This window comes from Protomyctophum parallelum (assembly GCF_964188405.1).
Source record: "Protomyctophum parallelum genome assembly, chromosome: 12".
Lineage (NCBI taxonomy): Eukaryota > Metazoa > Chordata > Actinopteri > Myctophiformes > Myctophidae > Protomyctophum > Protomyctophum parallelum.
The window spans coordinates 9,196,207-9,218,913 of NC_139712.1; the positions used below are offsets into that span (position 1 = coordinate 9,196,207).

General features: G+C 43.2%; 1 protein-coding gene across 1 annotated transcript in view; it reads left to right on the forward strand.

The window, feature by feature from the left end:
• LOC310868271 (A-type potassium channel modulatory protein DPP6-like) overlaps positions 1-22,707 on the forward strand; it is a gene marked incomplete at both ends in the record, with an annotated part of 552,655 nt that overhangs the window by 518,586 nt on the left and 11,362 nt on the right. The window contains 10 exon segments of the mRNA XM_083778624.1: positions 1-60; positions 1,012-1,135; positions 1,523-1,561; positions 3,155-3,262; positions 4,082-4,173; positions 4,451-4,498; positions 5,258-5,376; positions 10,505-10,552; positions 18,938-19,036; positions 20,424-20,493. The exon segment at positions 1-60 is cut by the window's left edge and continues 38 nt beyond it. Coding sequence (XP_083634750.1) covers positions 1-60; positions 1,012-1,135; positions 1,523-1,561; positions 3,155-3,262; positions 4,082-4,173; positions 4,451-4,498; positions 5,258-5,376; positions 10,505-10,552; positions 18,938-19,036; positions 20,424-20,493 — 807 coding nt within the window.

Here is a 22,707-nt window from a genome sequence, read left to right on the forward strand (position 1 = left end):
GAACCTCAACGGTCCTCTCCACACCATCGAGATGAGGAGACCCGACGACCCCAGGATAGGGTAGGTGGGGTTTTTCACATCCCGTCAGTAGATATCATTAATTGGCCGTCAGGGGTTAACAATTAGGAGCCATGCAGGCCATGGAGTGACATGAAAGTAATATTAATTAGCGTAACAGTAGCGATCTTTTGTTTTTAAATATATTTTTTATCCCGCGATTTTGTAACCCATTTTTCCACCCTGTGTCAATCATCTAATGTGATCCTGGGCTCTACACACCCTCCGCCAACCTAGTCCCCATATATGGGGGACAAGGGGAGAGCAACCTAGTCCCCATATATGGGGGACAAGGGGAGACCAACCTAGTCCCCATATATGGGGGACAAGGGGAGACCAACCTAGTCCCCATATATGGGGGACAAGGGGAGACCAACCTAGTCCCCATATATGGGGGACAAGGGGAGACCAACCTAGTCCCCATATATGGGGGACATGGGGAGACCAACCTAGTCCCCATATATGGGGGACAAGGGGAGAGCAACGGACTTGAACTCATGCTTCCTTCATGCCTGAGTGTCCAAGTTGCTCCTTTACACCTGACAGGGGGGAGTTTCCCTGGTTGGACGTAGCGTAGCGCGTGGAAGGAACACGTTATTCCAACCAGTTCCTTTCCCCTCCATCAGGCGTCCCGGCTGGCCAGGGGGAGGCAGTATAGAGACCAGTTCCTTTCCCCTCCATCAGGCGCCCCGGCTGGCCAGGGGGAGGCAGTTTAGAGACCAGTTCCTTTCCCCTCCATCAGGCGCCCCGGCTGGCCAGGGGGAGGCAGTATAGAGACCAGTTCCTTTCCCCTCCATCAGGCGCCCCGGCTGGCCAGGGGGAGGCAGTATAGAGACCAGTTCCTTTCCCCTCCATCAGGCGCCCTGGCTGGCCAGGGGGAGGCACTTTAGAGACCAGGATTACTGCAACAGTAGCGATCTTATTGTGCACGGTGCTCCCCCTTGTGTTTGTCAGGGAGTACTACGTGACCATGGTCAAATGGGCCACGACCACCAAGCTGGCCATCAACTGGCTGAACCGGGCCCAGAACATCTCCATTCTGACCCTCTGCGGAGCCACGACCGGGGTCTGCACCAAGGTATATATGGACCTGTCTGTCTGTCTGTCTGTCTGTCTGTCTGTCTGTCTGTCTGTCTGTCTGTCTGTCTGTCTGTCTGTCTGTCTGTCTGTCTGTCTGTCTGTCTGTCTGTCTGCCTGTCTGTGGTTTGAACACATGTGACTATAGGGTGAGCTGTCAATAATTGTAAATGTATTTTTCAAAAGTATTAAAATCGTCGCATATTTAGAATGGGAATATTACAGAAGTGTGTGTGTGTGTGTGTGTGTGTGTGTGTGTGTGTGTGTGTGTGTGTGTGTGTGTGTGTGTGTGTGTGTGTGTGTGTGTGTGTGTGTGTGTGTGTGTGTGTGTGTGTGTGTGTGTGTGTGTGCGTGTGTGTGTGCGCGTGTGCGTGTGTGTTCTTTTCAGAAATACGAGGATGAGAGTGAAGGCTGGCTCCACAGACAGGTACAGTAGGAGCCAGTTCATGTTGCGTGATGTTCTGTACTGTACTCGCACACAAAGCATGTGACATTCAGACTACAGCTAATTAATAATGCCTTTGATATGTTAATGCGACCATGTAGTGGCAGTGTTATGTAGGCTATGAAATATCGACCTGTTTATTCCCTCGCTGTCGGACCTGTCGGTGTCAAATCGTCCTTTTCAGTTGTTTGTTGTTTGTTCTCACAGAGTAAATTGAAACAAACTGATCCCAGGTCTGAACTGGGCTGAATGTTGTTGTTCTGTGTTCAGAGTAAATTGAAACAAACTGATCCAAGGTCTGAACTGGGCTGAATGTTGTTGTTCTGTGTTCAGAGTAAATTGAAACAAACTGATCCCAGGTCTGAACTGGGCTGAATGTTGTTGTTCTGTGTTCAGAGTAAATTGAAACAAACTGATCCAAGGTCTGAACTGGGCTGAATGTTGTTGTTCTGTGTTCAGAGTAAATTGAAACAAACTGATCCAAGGTCTGAATGTTGTTGTTGTTGTTCTGTGTTCAGAGTAAATTTAAACAAACTGATCCCAGGTCTGAATGTTGTTGTTCTGTGTTCAGAGTAAATTGAAACAAACTGATCCCAGGTCTGAACTGGTCTGAATGTTGTTGTTCTGTGTTCAGAGTAAATTGAAACAAACTGATCCAAGGTCTGAATGTTGTTGTTGTTCTGTGTTCAGAGTAAATTGAAACAAACTGATCCCAGGTCTGAATGTTGTTGTTCTGTGTTCAGAGTAAATTGAAACAAACTGATCCCAGGTCTGAATGTTGTTGTTCTGTGTTCAGAGTAAATTGAAACAAACTGATCCCAGGTCTGAACTGGGCTGAATGTTGTTGTTCTGTGTTGAGAGTAAATTGAAACAAACTGATCCCAGGTCTGAATGTTGTTGTTCTGTGTTCAGAATTAATTTAAACAAACTGATCCGAGGTCTGAACTGGGCTGAGTGTTGTTGTTCTGTGTTCAGAGTAAATTGAAACAAACTGATCCCAGGTCTGAACTGGGCTGAATGTTGTTGTTCTGTGTTCAAAATGAATTGAAACAAACTGATCCCAGGTCTGAACTATAGCCTCGGTCCCAGGCTTACTTATCTGCGAAAAGAAAAGCCTGGTCACAACCTAAGGCAGAGAAGCTATCGGCGGTTGTATCCTCCGGAACAGCCGTCAAATGTATTTCCCCCCGGATACGATATTTTCCCGACCAATCACAACACTTGTTTCATCTGCGGAGAATGTAAACTGATTTGTAAAAGCATCAACGATTTCACTTCCGCTAAAATCCCGCAACTTCCGCTTAGTCTGAATGTTGTTGTTCTGTGTTCAGAGTAAATTGAAACAAACTGATCTGAGGTCTGAACTGGGCTGAATGTTGTTGTTGTTCTGTGTTCAGAGTAAATTGAAACAAACTGATCCAAGGTCTGAACTCTGGGCTGAATGTTGTTGTTCTGTGTTCAGAGTAAATTGAAACAAACTGATCCCAGGTCTGAACTGGGCTGAATGTTGTTTTTCTGTGTTCAGAGTAAATTGAAACAAACTGATCCCAGGTCTGTTGTTCTGTTGTTCTTCAGAATGAAGAGCCTCTGTTTTCCCACGACGGCCTGAGGCTGTTCTTCACCAGGGCCATCCCTCAGGGAGGACGGGGGAAGTTCTTCCACATCTCCATGTCCATCTCACAGGTATACGCACTATTACAGGGATGTCAAACTCAAATATACACAGTGGGCCAAAATAAAGAAATTGGTACAAGTCGAGGGCCTGGACTGTGTTTCAACACACGGGGCCATTTTTTGGGAGAGGGCGGGTAGCTGAAAGTTGACCACAAGTTGATATACTTTCACTGCTGATCAACAGTGGAGAGAAGACGCATGCTTGCACTTGCGGGCCCTCGATACGTGACAATGCGCTCGCAGTGCATTGTGGGACTTGTAGTATTATGGTGGTCTGTGCAGTATACCAGAGGGCCAGTTCTAATACTAATTAAATATCATCCAGCCAAAGATAATTCATTCACGGGCCTGATTTGGCCCCCGGGCCTTGTACATAATATGCACTATTATATAGGCAGCTGGACTGGAAGAACAATACTGAACAATTGGAGAACAATACTGTAGTTCTATCTCTGGTCCATATAGCTCTAATGCGTTTAATTTAGAGCTATGTTACTCTCAACTTCCGCCGCTCGCATGAACGCAGACCAGCCTCTCTCCTCTTTAGCGTAAATAAAAAGAACGCTTTTGCTACTCACCAAAACAAAGGCGGGTTGTGTCATTTAGAAAGCCTACTTTCCTTAGTGGACGCACTCTGAGCCCCCCACCCCCCCCCCCCACCACGTATAAACGGTACCTTTTTCACCGGAGGGAAAATATTCTTTATGAGGCAGTTCTCTGGGCAATATCTGTAGAAGGCACAGTGGAGTAACTAAAAGTTTTGTTTTTTGTTTTTACTCTCTCTCTCTCTCTCTCTCTCTCTCTCTCTCTCTCTCTCTCCACCTCCAGCCCAACACCAGCACAGACACCCTGCAGTCCATCACGTCAGGAGACTGGGACGTCACCCGAATCCTGGCATACAACGAGGACAGCCAGCTGATGTACGCGCACACACACACACACACACACACACACACACACACACACACACACACACACACACACACACACACAGTCGGTGTTTATCCAAACACCTTATCAATTATTATAAACGACACAGACTCATACCTATATCTGATTTGTTTATTTTTGGAACAAAGTGACGCAATTCCACCTTTTTCTCATGTGGATTTTAAGTAACGCTGCCACCTGCTGGTCTGCATGAGTTACAGGTTCATGTGTTGTTTACTCAGTGTTTTGTCGTCTGTTTGAACTCAGATACTTCCTGAGCACAGAGGACGATCCTAAGAGGAGACATCTCTACAGGTAGGTCTGTCCTCCTTCCTTCGTTCGTTCGTTCGTTCGTTCGTTCGTTCGTTCGTTCGTTCGTTCGTTCGTTCGTTCGTTCGTTCGTTCGTTCGTTCGTTCGTTCGTTCGTATCGTTCGTTCGTTCGTTCCTTCGTTCGTTCGTTCGTTCCTTCCTTCCTTCCTTCCTTCCTTCCTTCCTTCCTTCCTTCCTTCCTCCCTCCCCTCCCCTCCTTCCTTCCTTCCTCCCTCCCTCCCTCCCTCCCTCCCTCCCTCCCTCCCTCCCTCCCCTTCCTCCCTCCCTCCCTCCCTCCCTCCCTCCCTCCCTCCCTCCCCTTCCTCCCTCCCTCCCTCCCTCCCCTCCTTCCTTCCTTCCTTCCTTCCTTCCTTCCTTCCTTCCTTCCTCCCTCCCTCCCTCCCTCCCTCCCTCCCTCCCTCCCTCCCTCCCTCCCTCCCCTTCCTCCCTCCCTCCCTCCCTCCCCTCCTTCCTTCCTTCCTTCCTTCCTTCCTTCCTTCCTCCCTCCCTCCCTCCCTCCCTCCCTCCCTCCCTCCCTCCCTCCCTCCCCTTCCTCCCTCCCTCCCTCCCTCCCTTCCTTCCTTCCTTCCTTCCTTCCTTCCTTCCTTCCTTCCTTCCTTCCTTCCTTCCAGTGTTTGTGTTTGAAGTAAGTGTAATGGAAGTACATTTAGTTCACGGTGGTGGAAGAACTCATTAGTAAGTTCACACACACAACACACCTCTCCCCCCCCCCCTCTCTCTCTCTCTCTCTCTCTCCGTTCCAGTGCGGACACGGTGGGGCCCTTCAACCGCCGCTGTCTGTCATGTGACTTCTCAGACCCGTGTGGATACGTCAGCGGCTCCTTCAGCCACAACATGAGCTACTTCCTGCTCGACTGCCACGGTATGTATTTTCCACTGACGTTCCTCTCAGGGATGGGATGCTATAGGGTTCAAGTGACATCACACCCCCCGTGTGAACTGATTGGTGCAACTCCCCTCTCTCCCCCTGCCTCTCTCTCTCTCTCTCTCTCTCTCTCTCTCTCTCTCTCTCTGTAATTGGCAGTCAACAGTGCAGCACTATCTCTTTCTCGCACAACAGCGCCACTTTTGCCCCTACTGGTACTCTAAACATCGGGACACATAGTCACATAGGTTAATTATGACATAGCTGTTGGATGCGCCACTCAAAAAAACAAAACATAAAACGCTCCCATCACACAAAGACTCGGCAGCGCCCCCCTGTGGTAACCCCTGAACCCTTTTGAAGATCTTGTAAAATGTCATTATTATCCTAGAAGTAATTAGACCGTTTCTTGTATAACCCATTCTGACCTGAGATCAGATTCATACGAGGTTTCCGCCGGACACACACTGGTCCTGATGAACCCATTCTGACCTGAGATCAGATTCATACGAGGTTTCCGCCGGACACACACTGGTCCTGATGAACCCATTCTGACCTGAGATCAGATTCTAAAAATGTCAGTCGCTCTTCGATTTTTCAAAAATAGCAGACCTACAAGCTCGTATCGCGCCACTCGGTGGCGCGATATGAGCTTGTAGGTCTGCTATTTTTAAATAGCTAAAGCATAACATGATGCCGACACGAAAATGGGTGCCCGTTCAGAATGGGATAAGTTGTGACTGCTGAAAAAGACACAGGAAACATGACCTGATCAAAAACAGATCTCCTGGGCCACACAGAGCAGTGTTGTTTTCGTCGACTAAAACTATAAGACGAAAAATGTCCGTCGACTACCTTTTTTCCACCGACGAAAACTAAATGGAAACTAAATGAAAACTGTGCTACGATGACTAAAACTGAGACTAAATATACTGACGATTTCGTCGACAAATAAAAACTAGACTAAAATGTTGGGAAGGGACTAGTGGACAAGAGATACAGTATAAGTCATTTTACACGTTGTTGGATGCTGAAAATAGCCGATCTACAAGCTCACGAGCTTGTAGATCGGCTATTTTCAGCAAGTGTAAAATCAGCCATTACGACGGCATCAAGACCCGCCGAAATACATTTTTGTCGACTAAATCAACTGTAGATTTAGTCGACTAAAATATTATGACATTTAATCGACTAAAACTAGACTAACACCAAGACATTCCAGGTGACTAAAATGTGACTAAAACTAACTTTTCAAGAGACTACGACTAAAACTATAAAATCCAAAAACAACACTACTACAGAGCAACAAAAAAAACAACCCGCAGCCATGGAAACAACCATATCAACGCTATCTTGACAAACGACAAAGCTGTTGCTGCTATCTACAAAGGTGGCGGCGCCTCTTTGCACTTTTTGTAGATTAATTACTTATCCTATTCTGACCGGGCACCCATTTTGGTGTTGGCATCATGTTATGCTTTAACTATTGAAAAATAGCAGATCTACAAGCTCATATCGCGCCACCGAGTGGCGCGATACGAGCTTGTAGGTCTGCTATTTTTGAAAAAATCGAAGAACGACTGACATTTTTTTTAATCTGATCTCAGGTCAGAATGGGTTAATCAGACCAGTGTGTGTCCAGTCGGAAACCTCGTATGAATCTGATCTCAGGTCAGAATGGGTTATATATGACGTGTGTTAGCCTGTGGAAGTCACGCCCTGTAAACTCCCCCATCTGTTCTGCCCTCTGGAAATAAGCCAAAGAGCATCAAAACGCTCTGCAGTAAAACTAAGACAAATCACTAGTTTATATCGCCGAAAATATATATAGCTTGTATCTAGAAGTGTGTGTTTTTACCCTGCTGTGAATACTAAAGTCCGCGTGATATAACCTCTTCTGTGCCGCTTATTATAAAAGTATAGGCTATTGGATTGTTTTTCCTACGAGTATTGGTAGTTTTCTCTGTTGTTTAACCCATTCTGAACGGGCACCCATTTTGGTGTTAACATCACGTCGTGCTTTAGCTATTGAAAAATAGCAGATCTACAAGCTCATAGCGCGCCACCGAGTGGCGCGCTACGAGCTTGTAGGTCTGCTATTTTTGAAAAAAATCGAAGAACGACTGACATTTTTAGAATCTGATCTCAGGTCAGAATGGGTTAATCAGACCAGTGTGTGTCCAGTGGAAACCTCGTGTGAATCTGATCTCAGGTCAGAAAAATTTATGTCTTTTCCCCGCGGACACCCCATTGAAAATATCTTGTGCCATGGACCCCCCCCCGTACAGTAGAAGTATACAATGTATTTAAAATGATTCAAAATTGTCACATTTTTTTAAAAGATTTGTTTGAAAAAAACGTGTGTAAGTTTAATAGCATGTTTATATAGACATAGCATTCTATAGTGTATACTATACACTCATATAGGTTCATTGTACAGATATTTGTGAACGCAGTGAGCACTAACAAATGAGACCCTGCAGATCATGTCTGTGTGTCTGTGTGTGTCTGTCTGTCTGTCTGTCCCGCTGTTACACCACCCGCCCGCCACCAGAGGGCGCAGCTGTATCACACAAAACACACACACGCACGCACGCACTCACACACACACGCACACACACACACACAACTTAACTTAAAAAAAAACTTAACTTAAAATGAAAAAACTTAACTTGAATAAAAAACTTTAAAAACACTTAACTTCAAAAAACTTAACTTAAAAATAAAATCTTAAAAAAACACAAAAAAACTTAACTTAAAAAAAAACTTTAAAAACACTTAACTTCAAAAAACTTAACTTAAAAATAAAATCTTAAAAAAACACAAAAAGAGAACTTTAAAAAGAAAACCTTAAAGTATGTAATTTATTCTAATTGTTGTTATTGCCATTTACGAGCTGCGTTCGCTTCCCGCGTTTGCGCGTCTTACTTGTCTACTGTTAGACGGCAGTTAACTTCATAGCTTGCTTATGATCCTTGATAACTATTTCTAAATTAGAAATGTCTATTTCTATGTATTCGATGTATTACCATTAGCGAGTGACAAAACCTTTTTTTGAGTGGTGCAACCACTCGAAGGAACAGCAATGCCCCGTCCTAACTATGTGACTAGTACCAGTAGGGGCAGAAATGGCGCTGTTGTGCCAGAAACAGAGAGAGAGAGAGAGAGAGAGATAGTGTTGCACTGTTGCCTGCTAATTAACCCTGTAAGACCCAGCGTTGCTTTTTAGCAACAATTATATTTTAATTAATTACTAAATTATCATTATTTTTTTCTGTTCTTTTTTCACCTAAACGTCATCAGTGATGTTCATTGCAATGCCATTTCAATGCCATTGGTCATGATAGTTGCATATAAATACCCCCCCACAGAGGCTGAAATTCACACAAATAAAAAATGTCTGGACTAATACCTAATACCTAACCTAATACTTTTGACCTTTACCCTAATAAAAGTAGGTAAAATAATTGTAATATATGTTTTTTTTTGTGATCATTAGAATGTCTATAACATGTTTTATTCATTATTGTGAAAGATATCCCCCAAAATGTAAATTATTAATTTATTATATTATTATATAATTATTATACATTTTTCATCAAACTTTATTCTTTTTATTTTTTTTAACATATTTTTTAGTCTTAGTCCTAGTAGTACAAAGTAGTAGTAAGGTTGAAATGTATTTTTTGCAAGTAGAAATTAATGCGGGTGTTAGAGAGAGAGAGAGAGAGAGAGACAGAGAGAGACAGAGAGAGAGAGAGAGAGAGAGAGAGAGAGAGAGAGAGAGGCAGGGGGAGAGGGGAGTTGCACCACTCCGTTTTTCCCTCTATCTCTCACTACTGTTTAGCTCTGCATGTCCATTAATCTGTCTCCTGTGTTCATCGCTCCCCCAGGCCCATACGTCATATATACATACATACATATATACATATACATACATATATACATACATATTAATCTGTCTCCTGTGTTCATCGCTCCCCCAGGCCCATACGTCATATATACATACATATATACATATACATACATATATACATACATATTAATCTGTCTCCTGTGTTCATCGCTCCCCCAGGCCCATACGTCATATATACATACATACATACATACATATATACATATACATACATATATACATACATACATATTAATGTGTCTCCTGTGTTCATCGCTCCCCCAGGCCCATACGTCATATATACATACATATATACATATACATACATATATACATACATATTAATCTGTCTCCTGTGTTCATGGCTCCCCCAGGCCCATACGTCATATATACATACATACATAATATACATACATATATACATCCATATTAATCTGTCTCCTGTGTTCATGGCTCCCCCAGGCCCATACGTCATATATACATACATACATATATACATATACATACATATATACATACATATTAATCTGTCTCCTGTGTTCATGGCTCCCCCAGGCCCATACGTCATATATACATACATACATATATACATATACATACATATATACATCCATATTAATCTGTCTCCTGTGTTCATCGCTCCCCCAGGCCCATACGTCATACATACATACATACATATATACATATACATACATATATACATACATATTAATGTGTCTCCTGTGTTCATGGCTCCCCCAGGCCCATACGTCATACATACATACATACATACATACATACATACATATATACATATACATACATATATACATACATATTAATGTGTCTCCTGTGTTCATCGCTCCCCCAGGCCCATACGTCATATATACATACATACATACATATATACATATACATACATATATACATACATATTAATCTGTCTCCTGTGTTCATGGCTCCCCCAGGCCCATACGTCATATATACATACATACATATATACATATACATACATATATACATACATATTAATGTGTCTCCTGTGTTCATCGCTCCCCCAGGCCCATACGTCATATATACATACATACATACATATATACATATACATACATATATACATACATATTAATCTGTCTCCTGTGTTCATGGCTCCCCCAGGCCCATACGTCATATATACATACATACATATATACATATACATACATATATACATACATATTAATGTGTCTCCTGTGTTCATCGCTCCCCCAGGCCCATACGTCCCGTTCTCTGCCGTCTACGACACACAGGACAGAGAGAGTGAGTATCCGTTGTGTTTCCTGCACTGTTTCCACCACATGCTTTTACAACGTGCGCCCCGTGTCATGTCAAATTAACACATTGTATGCTAGAGTTTTCTATTTGCTCAGGCTTGCTGGTGCTAAGCGATTAACATTGGACTTTTGAACTTTTTAGGGGCCCACAGCGAGGGGCCTCTTATAGCGAGAATCACATCGCATAAATAAAAAGTAGGCCAAACATGTCCACTTCAATTTAAAAAAAAAATTATGATTCTACCATCTTCCATTCTGGAGATATTGACCTTTTTCTAAAACCTGCTTTTGAAGGCACGCTGCTCGCTTGAAAAAACAGCAGAGATATGGAAGGTTGAAGTTGACAGACATTGACAGACAGATATAAAAATGAACACAAATAATATCATATACATACTACACACTGAATGAAAGCCCTGAATGTCTACTTTTAGGAGGAAAACAAATACACATGGTCCCATGTATAGTTTGTCAGTAATTGGCTATTGAATGCAGCTTGCGCCCACCATAAGAAAAATACTTCTACTGTAATAATAATGAAAATCACACCCCTGTGAAGTGAGCAGTGCAATGTTGCGCAACATTGCACTGCTCACTTCACAGGGGTGTGATTTTCATTATTATTACAGTAGAAGTATTTTTCTTATGAAAGCAGAGAGTCTTCTGTTTCATACGGTATATAGTATGTACATTTCGCTATAGGCCTTATTTTGTGAATAATAGTTCTTCTGGTCCATCCATTTTCTGAAATCCTCTCTGGTGGGCGCAAGCTGCATTCAATAGCCAATTACTGACAAACTATATTTGTATATATTTGTATATTTGTTTTCCTCCTAAAAGTAGACATTCAGGGCTTTCATTCAGTGTGTAGTATGTATATGATAATAATTTATTTATGTTTATATCTGCCTGTCAATCTCTGTGACTTTAAACCTTTATAACTCGCTATGATAACTTCATGAGGAAATGCTCACTTCACAGGGGTGTGATTTTTATTATTATTACAGTATTAGTTTTTTTCTTATGAAAGCAGAGGGTCTTCTGTTTCATACGGTATATAATATGTACATGTCGCTATAGGCCTTATTTTGTGAATAATAGTTGGACCTGAACAACTGCATTCAATATCCTACTGACAAACTGTACATGGGATCAATATTATGTATTTGTTTTCCTCCTAAAAGTAGACAATTAGGGCTTTCATTCAGTGTGTAGTATGTATATGACAATAATTTATTTATGTTTATTTTTATATCTGCCTTCAGAACGATAGTATAACGGTGAGATGCGTTACTGGATCGGTGAGTTTAGTGGTTGAGGTTGACATGTCTGGACATGTTTGAGGAAAGAAGCACAGGAGAGAGAGATGATCAAATAACTGGCTGCTTTGTTGGACAACGCTATCTTCACTTTGTTTGGGCAAAGAAGCAGAGATCAGCGATGGAAAAGAGTTTTATCCACGGCAGATAAGTAATGACGTATTATCGAGGGACCGCCATGATCAACTAACTGCCTGGGACCGAGGCTACGTTGTCACCAGCCAATGCAGCCATCGCTATCCGTTGTGTGATTGTAGCCTTTTTATTCATTATAATTGCAGTGATAAGACCTATATCACAGCCGGGCGTCTCTCTCGATACCGTGGATATAGCCTACATACACAATCACACAACGGATAGCGATGATGGCTGCATTGGCTGACGAAGACGTAGGCAGTAAGTTGATCATGGCGGTCCTTCGATAATACGTCATTACTTATCTGCCGTGGATATAAAGCTCTTTTCCATCGCTGATCGTGCTTCTTGCCCAAACAAACAAAGTGAAGACGCGATGGCGATCCACACAACGGATAGCGATGGCTGGTGAAGACTGAAGACGTAGCCAGGCAGTTAGTTGATCATGGCGTGTGCCGTGTGCGTGTTGAAAACGTTATGAAATGGCGATCGTTGAAGATTATTCTTGGTTTATATACTGGCAGAGGGCAAATCGACACGACTGCGTTATATCTTTTTCCGAGAATGAGAGCGCGGTGCAAGGCGATTACAAGGCGCAGTGTGGCCTGGGGCCAGGGAACTCAAACTGCAATGCGATCCGGGCAGAAGAGACTCAGACTCCCCCCACAAAGATTCCTCGGGAGAAACCATGTAGAAACAGGAGGGGAGGGGGAATCGAGTGTATTCACAGACACTAGACTACTACTAGATGGGTAACTCCATTTTAGATGCCCTGACATCTGCGTTGGTCTATGCCGTTGCCGTGCAGACCCATACGTGTAATGGAGGCATTGGAGGAGGGAGCGTCTTCGCCACAGACAGACCTCTTTTCAGGAGGGAGGGGCTTTTTACTCCCGGATCACATATTGGAGCTTCCTGGAGACGATCGCTGTTATTTTCCTCGGTGTCCTGGAGCATAGGACGTTGATGTACAGTAAGCAATAAAAAAACGTATAAAACGTATACATACGCTTCGCGCGTACGGCGTTCGATATTAATAAAGCGTATGGATACGTTTCCAGCATTTTTTGTGTTAAGGCATTTAGGCCCGACGTCGAAATTAATGTATTTTTTTTTTCAGAAGAACCTCATGTTTCTACAGTATATCAGTGGTTCTCAATATTATGTCAAGGACCCCCGAAAATATATGAAACTAAGGCTGCCGACCCAAATCTGAAAATGTGTTGTTTCAGGGACCCCCCACCTCCCAGAAGCAAAGATTTTAGTTAAAAAACGTTCGCCCTGAAAGAATATATATATTCCAAAGCTTTGCATCACATGTAAATGATTTTTTTCTAAAAAATAGCAGACCTACAAGCTCGTAGCGCGCCACTCGGTGGCGCGCTATGAGCTTGTAGATCTGCTATTTTTTCAATAGCTAAATTATAACATGACGTTTAAAACACCAAAAGGGGTTCCCGTCCAAAATGGGCTAAGGCATATTAAAAACAGAAATACGACCTTGTCATAAAGGGGGGACATGATGTTTAATGTGTTTGCCAGTGACGGGCGCGCGCGTGCGTGCGGGCCACCTGTGCTGTGTGACTCATGGTTCTGTGCGCTGGCAGGCCTTAAGTCCCAGTAATTACATTACTCTGCTGTAAAAGGATGTTCCTGATGAAATTATGACTGGCGCTCTGGCGCGATATGAGCGTTCCATAATTAGATTGCCTGCATGTCCCCACAAATATAGTAGAATATGAGGAAACAGACACATTCCGGTCCCTCGGAAGAAGAGTAATGTAATGGGTTGTTTTATTGGTTCGAAAAAAGAAAAAAAAAGCTTTTTAGAAAATGGGTCTAAGATTGGAAAAATATTCAGTTAGGATTGGGGCATTTAGGCGTGCTTGTGAGAGAGAGTGAGTGAGTGTGTGTGTGTGTGTGTGCGTGCGTGTGTGTCCGTGCGTGATCTGTTATCTCATAAGGCTGAGCTGAAGGGAGCGTTTCTTTCAAATAAGAAATCATCATCAAAATAAAGCGCTGACACACAGTCAATTATAAAGTGCTTTTTTTATTCATGTGGCACTTCTCTCACGGAGAGATCTCACAAAGTGCTTTTGCATACAGTGCATATTCAATAACGTCTTAACCCATTCTGACCTGAGATCAGATTCATACGAGGTTTCCACTGGACAACACACTGCAGGTCTGATGAACCCATTCTGACCTGAGATCAGATTCTAAAAAAATGTCAGTCGTTCTTCGATTTTTTTCAAAAAATATTTTTCAATAGCTAAAGCATAACATGATGCTAACACCAAAACGGGTTCCCGTTCAGAATGGGTTAATGCACACCTGTATGCTCTGAGGGGGGTGCGTAGGCAGGGCTCCATGTATTCAGAAAATCACACCCGTGTGAACTGAGTGGTGCAACTCCCCTCCCCCCCCCCTCTCTCTCTCTCTCTCTCTCATTAGCAGGCAACATTGCAGCAGTATATCCCTCTCTCTGTTTCTGGCGCCCCCTACTGGTACTAATAGTCATGTACTGGTGCTCATGACCACATGGGTATACATGACCACATAGGTGTACAGTACGGACATTGCCGGTTGTAGGGGTGGTTGCACCACTCAGAAATGCACACCAAGTGCACGAAGACCCGCACACCCCCACCGTCTGTTCTCACAATACGAACTCTATTGGCGACGTTTCCGTCAAAAACCCTTCTTCAGACATCTGCTGATAATAGCTACATACACACACACAGAGATCCACAATGACCAATCACAGTCGCCCTCGTTCAGTGGCGTGCACAGATAGACACTAGGGGGTGCTAGAGCACCCCCTGCACTTTTTGGCAATGTGCTCTTAAAAAAAAAAAAAAAAAAAAAAAAAGTTTACTTTTTTTTCTTAATTTGTAGTGTGGAACATGGTGACATTGATCAAATCTTGATAAAAAAAAACGCGTCTACTATATTATTTAGGCCCCCACAATCTAAAGCTATGTTTCTATGTCAGTGGTTCTTCGATAAAGAAATAAAATAGCAGACCTACAAGCTCGTAGCGCGCCACTCGGTGGCGCGCTATGAGCTTGTAGGTCTGCTATTTTTCAATAGCTAAAGCATAACATGATGCTGACACCAAAATGGGTTACCGCCCCAAAATGGGTTAAGGCAACCAGCCGGTTCAACGCGCTGCACAAGGTGCCCTTTTTTCACCTGCCCCTCTAAATGTCTGTGCACGCCACTGTTCTTCAGACATCTGCTGATAATAGCTATGTACACACACAGAGAGATCCACAACGACCAATCACAGTCGCCCTCGTTAATAGGGATGAGACCCCATAGCAGGTGGCATGCAGTGGGACTAAAAACAAACACAGGTATTAACAGTTGGAACAGAGAAAAGGCCTGCATGTGTCAAATTAATCTCAGGCGAGACAGCAAAGCAAAAACGACAAGGCAAGCATGGGACTATAAAATCAAGTGACTTCCACAGACGTTTGTTCAAATAATAGCGTCTTGAGGTTGTTATTCTGTGTACACAGACAGTACACGCACGCACGCAGTATATGCAAATGATGCATACGATGCACCGATAGACCCACTCTCTCGCACACGCAGAGACACACGTTCACACACACACACAGCACCACATGGCTCCCAACACTGATTTGTTTCCTGTGTGCTGCGCTGTGCGGTCCCCCAACACTCATTTGTTTCCTGTGTGCTGCGCTGTGCGGTCCCCCAGTCCACTCATTTGTTTCCTGTGTGCTGTGCTGTGCGGTCCCCCAGTCCACTCATTTGTTTCCTGTGTGCTGCGCTGTGCGGTCCCCCAGTCCACTCATTTGTTTCCTGTGTGCTGTGCTGTGCGGTCCCCCAGTCCACTCATTTGTTTCCTGTGTGCTGCGCTGTGCGGTCCCCCAGTCCACTCATTTGTTTCCTGTGTGCTGTGCTGTGCGGTCCCCCAGTCCACTCATTTGTTTCCTGTGTGCTGCGCTGTGCGGTCCCCCAGTCCACTCATTTGTTTCCTGTGTGCTGTGCTGTGCGGTCCCCCAGTCCACTCATTTGTTTCCTGTGTGCTGCGCTGTGCGGTCCCCCAGTCCACTCATTTGTTTCCTGTGTGCTGTGCTGTGCGGTCCCCCAGGTATGACTACAACACCAGAACTGGAGCGTTTAACGAGCACACACACACAGGATATGGCTCTTTACTCTCCTTTTACAATCCTTTCAGAGACTAGAATTGATATTTTAATCCATGAAGTGTTAAAACCTGTATCTGGGGGGCTTGTCAGCGGCGCGCGGGGCGCTCTGCCGTACTGTACGTCCCCTTCGGAACATTCCTGACAAAACAATCAAACATTATAATACGGTTTGACGATGTTGTCATTCACTCTGATCCCGCCTCCCTATACGCCCGTCATGATAAACACAGGGTTGTGCTACTGTTTCATTGTGTTTTTGTACAGCACGATGTACAGTACAGTACATTAACCCATTTTAGGTGGGAACCCCTTTTGGTGTTAGCTATTGAAAAATAGCAGATCTATACAAGCTCATATCGCGCCACCGAGTGGCGCGATATGAGCTTGTAGGTCTGCTATTATTTTTTTTCGAAGAACGACTGACATGGAAACGTAGCTTTTTCAGAAAACTGTCAGGATGTAGAAGACATGTTTTAGAATCTGATCTCAGGTCAAAATGGGTTAGAGCTAAAAGGATGGCAATGGAACACAAGTTTCCATTGTGGGTCCGGTCTGTGTATTCAATTCGTCAACATAGAGAGATTAACACAATAGTGCCATGTCATCTACAAATACAAACACTATTATGTAGAAAAGTAAAGAGATGGGGAAATGACCTTTGCCTCTCCTTGTGGTCTCCTGATGATTTTTTTGTTTAGTTTTTGTAGGTCCATTTTGAAAGAAGCCAGCGATATACACATCTTTTTCTGGGTGGTTCCAGGGCATTCCACCTTTTGGTGGGCAGAGCAGAGCAGTATAAATGAGACTTTTCATATGTCTGTTTGGGGCAGTATTACAGTATGTACTTTTACTTTGAATAAAGTAGAATGACTTATTTTCATTGTTCGTTCAAAGACATCGCACGAGCGAGCGAACCTCCATGCCCCCCCCCCCCCCCCTCATCTCCTCCCCCGCTCATATATATTCCAGTCCTAATGTGAAGAGTGTGGAGCTGCGTGTGCTGTAGCCATGGTTCATGACTCTCTTATTCATACGAGAGTCATTAAGTAACTGCATCCTGTTTTTGGCGCTCGCTGCATTTACAAGATTTCCGTATATATAAACATTCAGATTTCAAATATAAAGTACAATTTGTCCCACGGGTGTTAGTTAGTAGCAGCTCCAGCGATTAGAATTTCTGCATCCCGCGTTGTTTAATAAAAAGCATTTTTATCCAAGCTGTTATTTTGCCATTGGCTCAACTACGCGCCCCTATCGGTCGGGAGGAGGGTGGCACTCGGTGTGTTCGATATAGGTACGCTGACCGCCCTGCCAATACAGACTAATAGGCGAGTGCGCTCCCGGTGTGCAACTGTGGATTTACCAAACGAACCCTGTTTGAAAGAAGTAGCCGGGGAGCTCGGACAAAAATGCTTTTTATTAAACAACGCGGGATGCAGAAATGCTAATCGCTGGTGCTGCTACTAACTAACACCCATGGGAGAAATTGTGAGTACTTTATATTTGAAATCTGAATGTTTATATATACGGAAATCTTGTAAATGCAGCGAGCGCAAAAAACAGGGCTAAGTTTGTGCATGACTGTCATGATAATCATCATGGCAGTCATGTTCCAGGGCTACGTGTGTTTCAGTTATTTCAAACTATAATCGCGGCACGCTCGAGTGCCATTGTTTCTCTGTGAATATCGTGTGTCCGAGTGAGACACACACACACACACACCGTACATTTTTAACGAAGGCAGACAGCGGCGTGTGTTTGGCCACAGACTTGACTGTGTTGTTTCCATGTTGTTATGTTGCTGTTTTTTCTCTGTGAATAAGAGATACAATAATCCAACTGCGTGTTGTCCGTGCTGTACTTTCACTTTCACGAAGTGACAGAAGTATAGAGCGAGGATAGAGAGAGAGGTAGGCGAAGTACAGGGAGAGGGAGACCCGCACTGTGATTGGCCAGTGGTGTAAGAGCTGTGATTGGCCAGTATATAGTGTACTAGAGATACTACAGGGCCAGAAAGCACACAAGGGCGTGAGCGGAGGTTTGGCGTACGTACGTCACAGTCTAGGACTGACCTGGCAACCCGAACTGGAGTATAGGCTACATTCTGTGCGCTCAATGGGCACAACATTGTGGTTCCTGGAATTCTCTGAAATGTAAATATAATAGGATAAGAAGACGCAGTGCTTGAATGGCAGTGTTGTTTTTGGCAGCAAATTTCTATTTTAGTTATAGTCATAGTCTTTGGACTGAAACTTCATTTCGTTTTAGTCACATTTTAGTCACTTGGAATGTCTTGGTGTTAGTCTAGTTTTAGTCGACTAAATGTCATAAGATTTTAGTCGACTAAAATGTATTTTGGCGGGTCTTGATGCCGTCGTAATGAGTGTTTTTACACTTGCTAAAAATAGCCGATCTACAAGCTCACAGATCAGTGAGCTTGTAGATCAGCTATTTTCAGCATGCAACCAAGTGTAAAATGACTTATACTGGATCTCTTGTCCACTAGTCCCTTCCTAACATTTTAGTCTAGTATGTATTTGTCGACGAAATTGTCAGTATATTTAGTCTTAGTTTTAGTCATCGTAGCTTAGTTTTAATTTAGTTTCCATTTGTTTTTGTCAGTGAAAATAGGTAGTCGACGAACATTCTTCGTCTTAGTTTTAGTCGACGAAAACAACACTGCTTGATGGTGTCTGTCTGTCTGTCTGTCTGTCTGTGTGTCTGCTGCGATTGCAGAGGTGTTCGACCTGGAGACCAACGAGGATCTGAGGCTGACTCTGGACAACGTTCAGATGCCCTGGGTGGAGTACAAGGAGATCCACATCGATGACTACGGTACGCCGACGAGTCCACAACGCAGCGCTCTGACCACCATGTGCAGCGCTACATGTACACACACTAAACCCAAGCGTTTAGGTTATAAACTGTTTTTTAACTCATTCTGACCTGAGATCAGATTCATACGAGGTTTCCGCCAGACACACACTGGTCTGATGAACCCATTCTGACCTGAGATCAGATTCTAAAAATGTCAGTCGCTCTTCGATTTTTCAAAAATAGCAGACCTACAAGCTCGTATCGCGCCACTCGGTGGCGCGATACGAGCTTGTAGGTCTGCTATTTTTAAATAGCTAAAGCATAACATGATGCTGACACCAAAATGGGTGCCCGTTCAGAATGGGTTAAACACATATTTGTAACACTTTTTTAAACGTGTCACAGTGTTTAGATTATAAACAGAAGAACATGTTTAATCGCCCGTAACACTTTTTAAAACACATAAACGTGTTTAGTTTTTACAATCAAAGTCAGTCATATTATAGGTGTTTAGAATTTGAACACTATAGGTGTTCTCGTGAGGTGTTTGAGTGAACTCGTGTTCTACTGTATTTTATGACCATTAATAAACACTTTTACTGTAGTATACGGAACAAGTGCAGTACATGCATATCTACCAGCTCGCCATCTGTTGTGAGCTGGTAGAGATTCTTTTGGTGGCGTACAGTGACACTGGTGCACAGCAGAGCATAACGGTGCTTTCAGAAATTACGAACACAATAGAGTGCCATACATAAAACGTGGAATTAAGGGAGAGTGGAAGATGGCTGGGAGGAGATTGTAACAACAATGCATGTTTGGTGTTTGACAAACTATTATCATTTGCACCCAAAAAACATGAACTTTTAACATTCAGTAGATTTTCTGTGATCTGGGGTTTTCTGGCTCAAACAGGTGCTTTGATTTGCCGGCAGTAAGTGACATCACTTACTGCAAATCCCATATTATGTCAATGGGATTTGCCAGCAGATGTCACTGTTTTCACTGTGTTGCCTGTTTTCATTGTAGCTCAAAAGGCCCAAAAAACCCCAAAGAAAACTCCAGACCACAGAAAATCCACTGAATGTTCAAAGTTCAGGTTTTTTGGGTGTAATTGAGGTCATAAAACCTAAAAGAAAAAATAAAAATTAATGAAAATTAATGTCATAAAACCTTTAACTTTTTTCATTATTTTACACAAAAATGTAGAAAAATAACCATTTATTGTGGCAGGGTTAGCGTCTCATCACAGTGGATGTCAGCTAGGTTTTAAACTTCAAACCAAATTGTGTTGAATTTTCAACCGTGAAAACATGAAATCAAACTCTTCTAAAAAGCTATATCATAAGTGCTGTCTCATGGTGTATATATTGAGTGATGAGGATGTGTGTGTAACTTCTTACAGCGCTGACGATGCAGATCGTCAAACCCGCGGGCTTCGCAGAGACGTCGCACTACCCACTGCTCCTCCTGGTGTACGTATGACCACATTGCATCTCGTTGGGTTCGTCGTCGGACACCACCGCACACAAAAACACACATGAATGAACACAATCGCATAGGGCTGTCAAAAAACCCGATTCGAGTTAGAATCACGATTCTAATGCCGTCCGATTCAGAATCGATTCTCATTTTTTTATTTTATTTTTTATTATTTAATTTTTTCTTGCACAAAATGTACCTGTACCTGACAGGTACATTTGTGCAAAAAAAGAAAAAAAACAAAACATGCACAGGTACTACCTGTGCATTATGGCCTGGGTTTCTGCATAGTGCATTTACTACCAGCTAAGCTAAGCCTGCCAATTGTATTTATTTTACACCTGTTTTAATACTACCAGTATTTCTGGTATTGAGTGAGAAGAGATTTTGTAACTTTTGTACTGGTTCAAATTATTACTCTTGGATTTAACCTTTGTGTGTTTAAAACATTCAGTTGATAAAACCTTTACAATTATACAAGCTTTTTACTAAATGTACTCTGCTTTCATGCCAGAAGACTGGAGTAGATCATGCTAAAATTCAATTTAATTGTTTTTAATAAAAAGAAAAAACTGCTTTAGAATCGGAAAAAATATTTTTTTAATCGAGAATCGGAAAAAATCGAAAAGATCGTTTTTGAATCGAATCGCCACCCCAAGAATCGGAATCGAATCGAATCGTGGTTCACCTAAAGATTCGCAGCCCTACAATCGCACATGGAATGCTTTTGGTTGAATCCAGCAACAAATTCACCCTTTGTCAAGTCCCGCCCCTGGTCCTGCCCCTCTTCGCACCCATTGGTTGCGGTTTCGTGGGTTGGACAAAAATCCTCTCTCTCTCTCCATCCACTACCATTTAAATAACTTTTTTTTTTTTCAGTTGCTTCGTATTGATATTCTGTGTGTTCAATTCTTATTTTAAACTTGGTTTCAGTAAAAAAGGAACATCACAGGTGCATATCATGTTCGTTTTTAGTCGTTTCCAGGAATTATGTTTTAGCAAATTCAGCATAACCCATTCTGACCTGAGATCAGATTCTAAAAATGTCTCCGTGACAGTTTTCTGAAAAAAGCTATGTTTCCATGTCAGTCGTTCTTCGATTTTTCAAAAACAGCAGACCTACAAGCTCGTAGCGCGCCACTCGGTGGCGCGCTATGAGCTTGTAGATCTGCTATTTTTCAACAGCTAAAGCACGACATAATGGGATAAACAGGGGCTGAACAAGGCAGAAATAGCCTGCTGGTTAGTTAGTCAGTCAGGTCAGGGACCAATCAGAAGTCTGACAAAAGGGTGAAAAACTATTCGGAGCGTGGGATGAGCTTCTAGACCAGTGTGTTGGCAAAATTCTCAAGGACCTCAAATGGATGCGTATTTGGCAGTGGAGAGGACCCTGGGGAACTTGGGCGAAAACCAACATATTCACGCATGCACGCTCACGCGCACGCACGCACGCGTGGGGCCGACAGATGCACTCCCCGAGGCCATCAGGTTTTAATCAGCGTCCCAGACGTGGCTGTGTTGTCGCGGTGTGATAATTGCACTGCCACTTCCTCCACCTCCTCCCCGCACCAGTCCTCCCGTTGTCCATTAGTCGTTTCCCTGCTCTTTCAGAATGAGAAGCGTTTTATTTGTCATGTCTTAATTAAATTAAATGGGCCACCATTAGGACTGGTGGTGGCATCGCCTGCTGAACCATGCAGGACTGTGACATTACATACTACAGCTCACTAGTTCACCATGCAGTGCTGTGACATTACATACTACAGCTCACTAGTTCACCATGCAGGACTGTGACATTACATACTACAGCTCACTAGTTCACCATGCAGGGCTGTGACATTACATACTACAGCTCACTATTTCACCATGCAGGACTGTGACATTACATACTACAGCTCACTAGTTCACCATGCAGTGCTGTGACATTACATACTACAGCTCACTAGTTCACCATGCAGGGCTGTGACATTACATACTACAGCTCACTATTTCACCATGCAGGACTGTGACATTACATACTACAGCTCACTAGTTCACCATGCAGTGCTGTGACATTACATACTACAGCTCACTAGTTCCACTGTGACATTACATACTACAGCTCACTAGTTCACCATGCAGGACTGTGACATTACATACTACAGCTCACTAGTTCACCATGCAGGACTGTGACATTACATACTACAGCTCACTAGTTCCACTGTGAC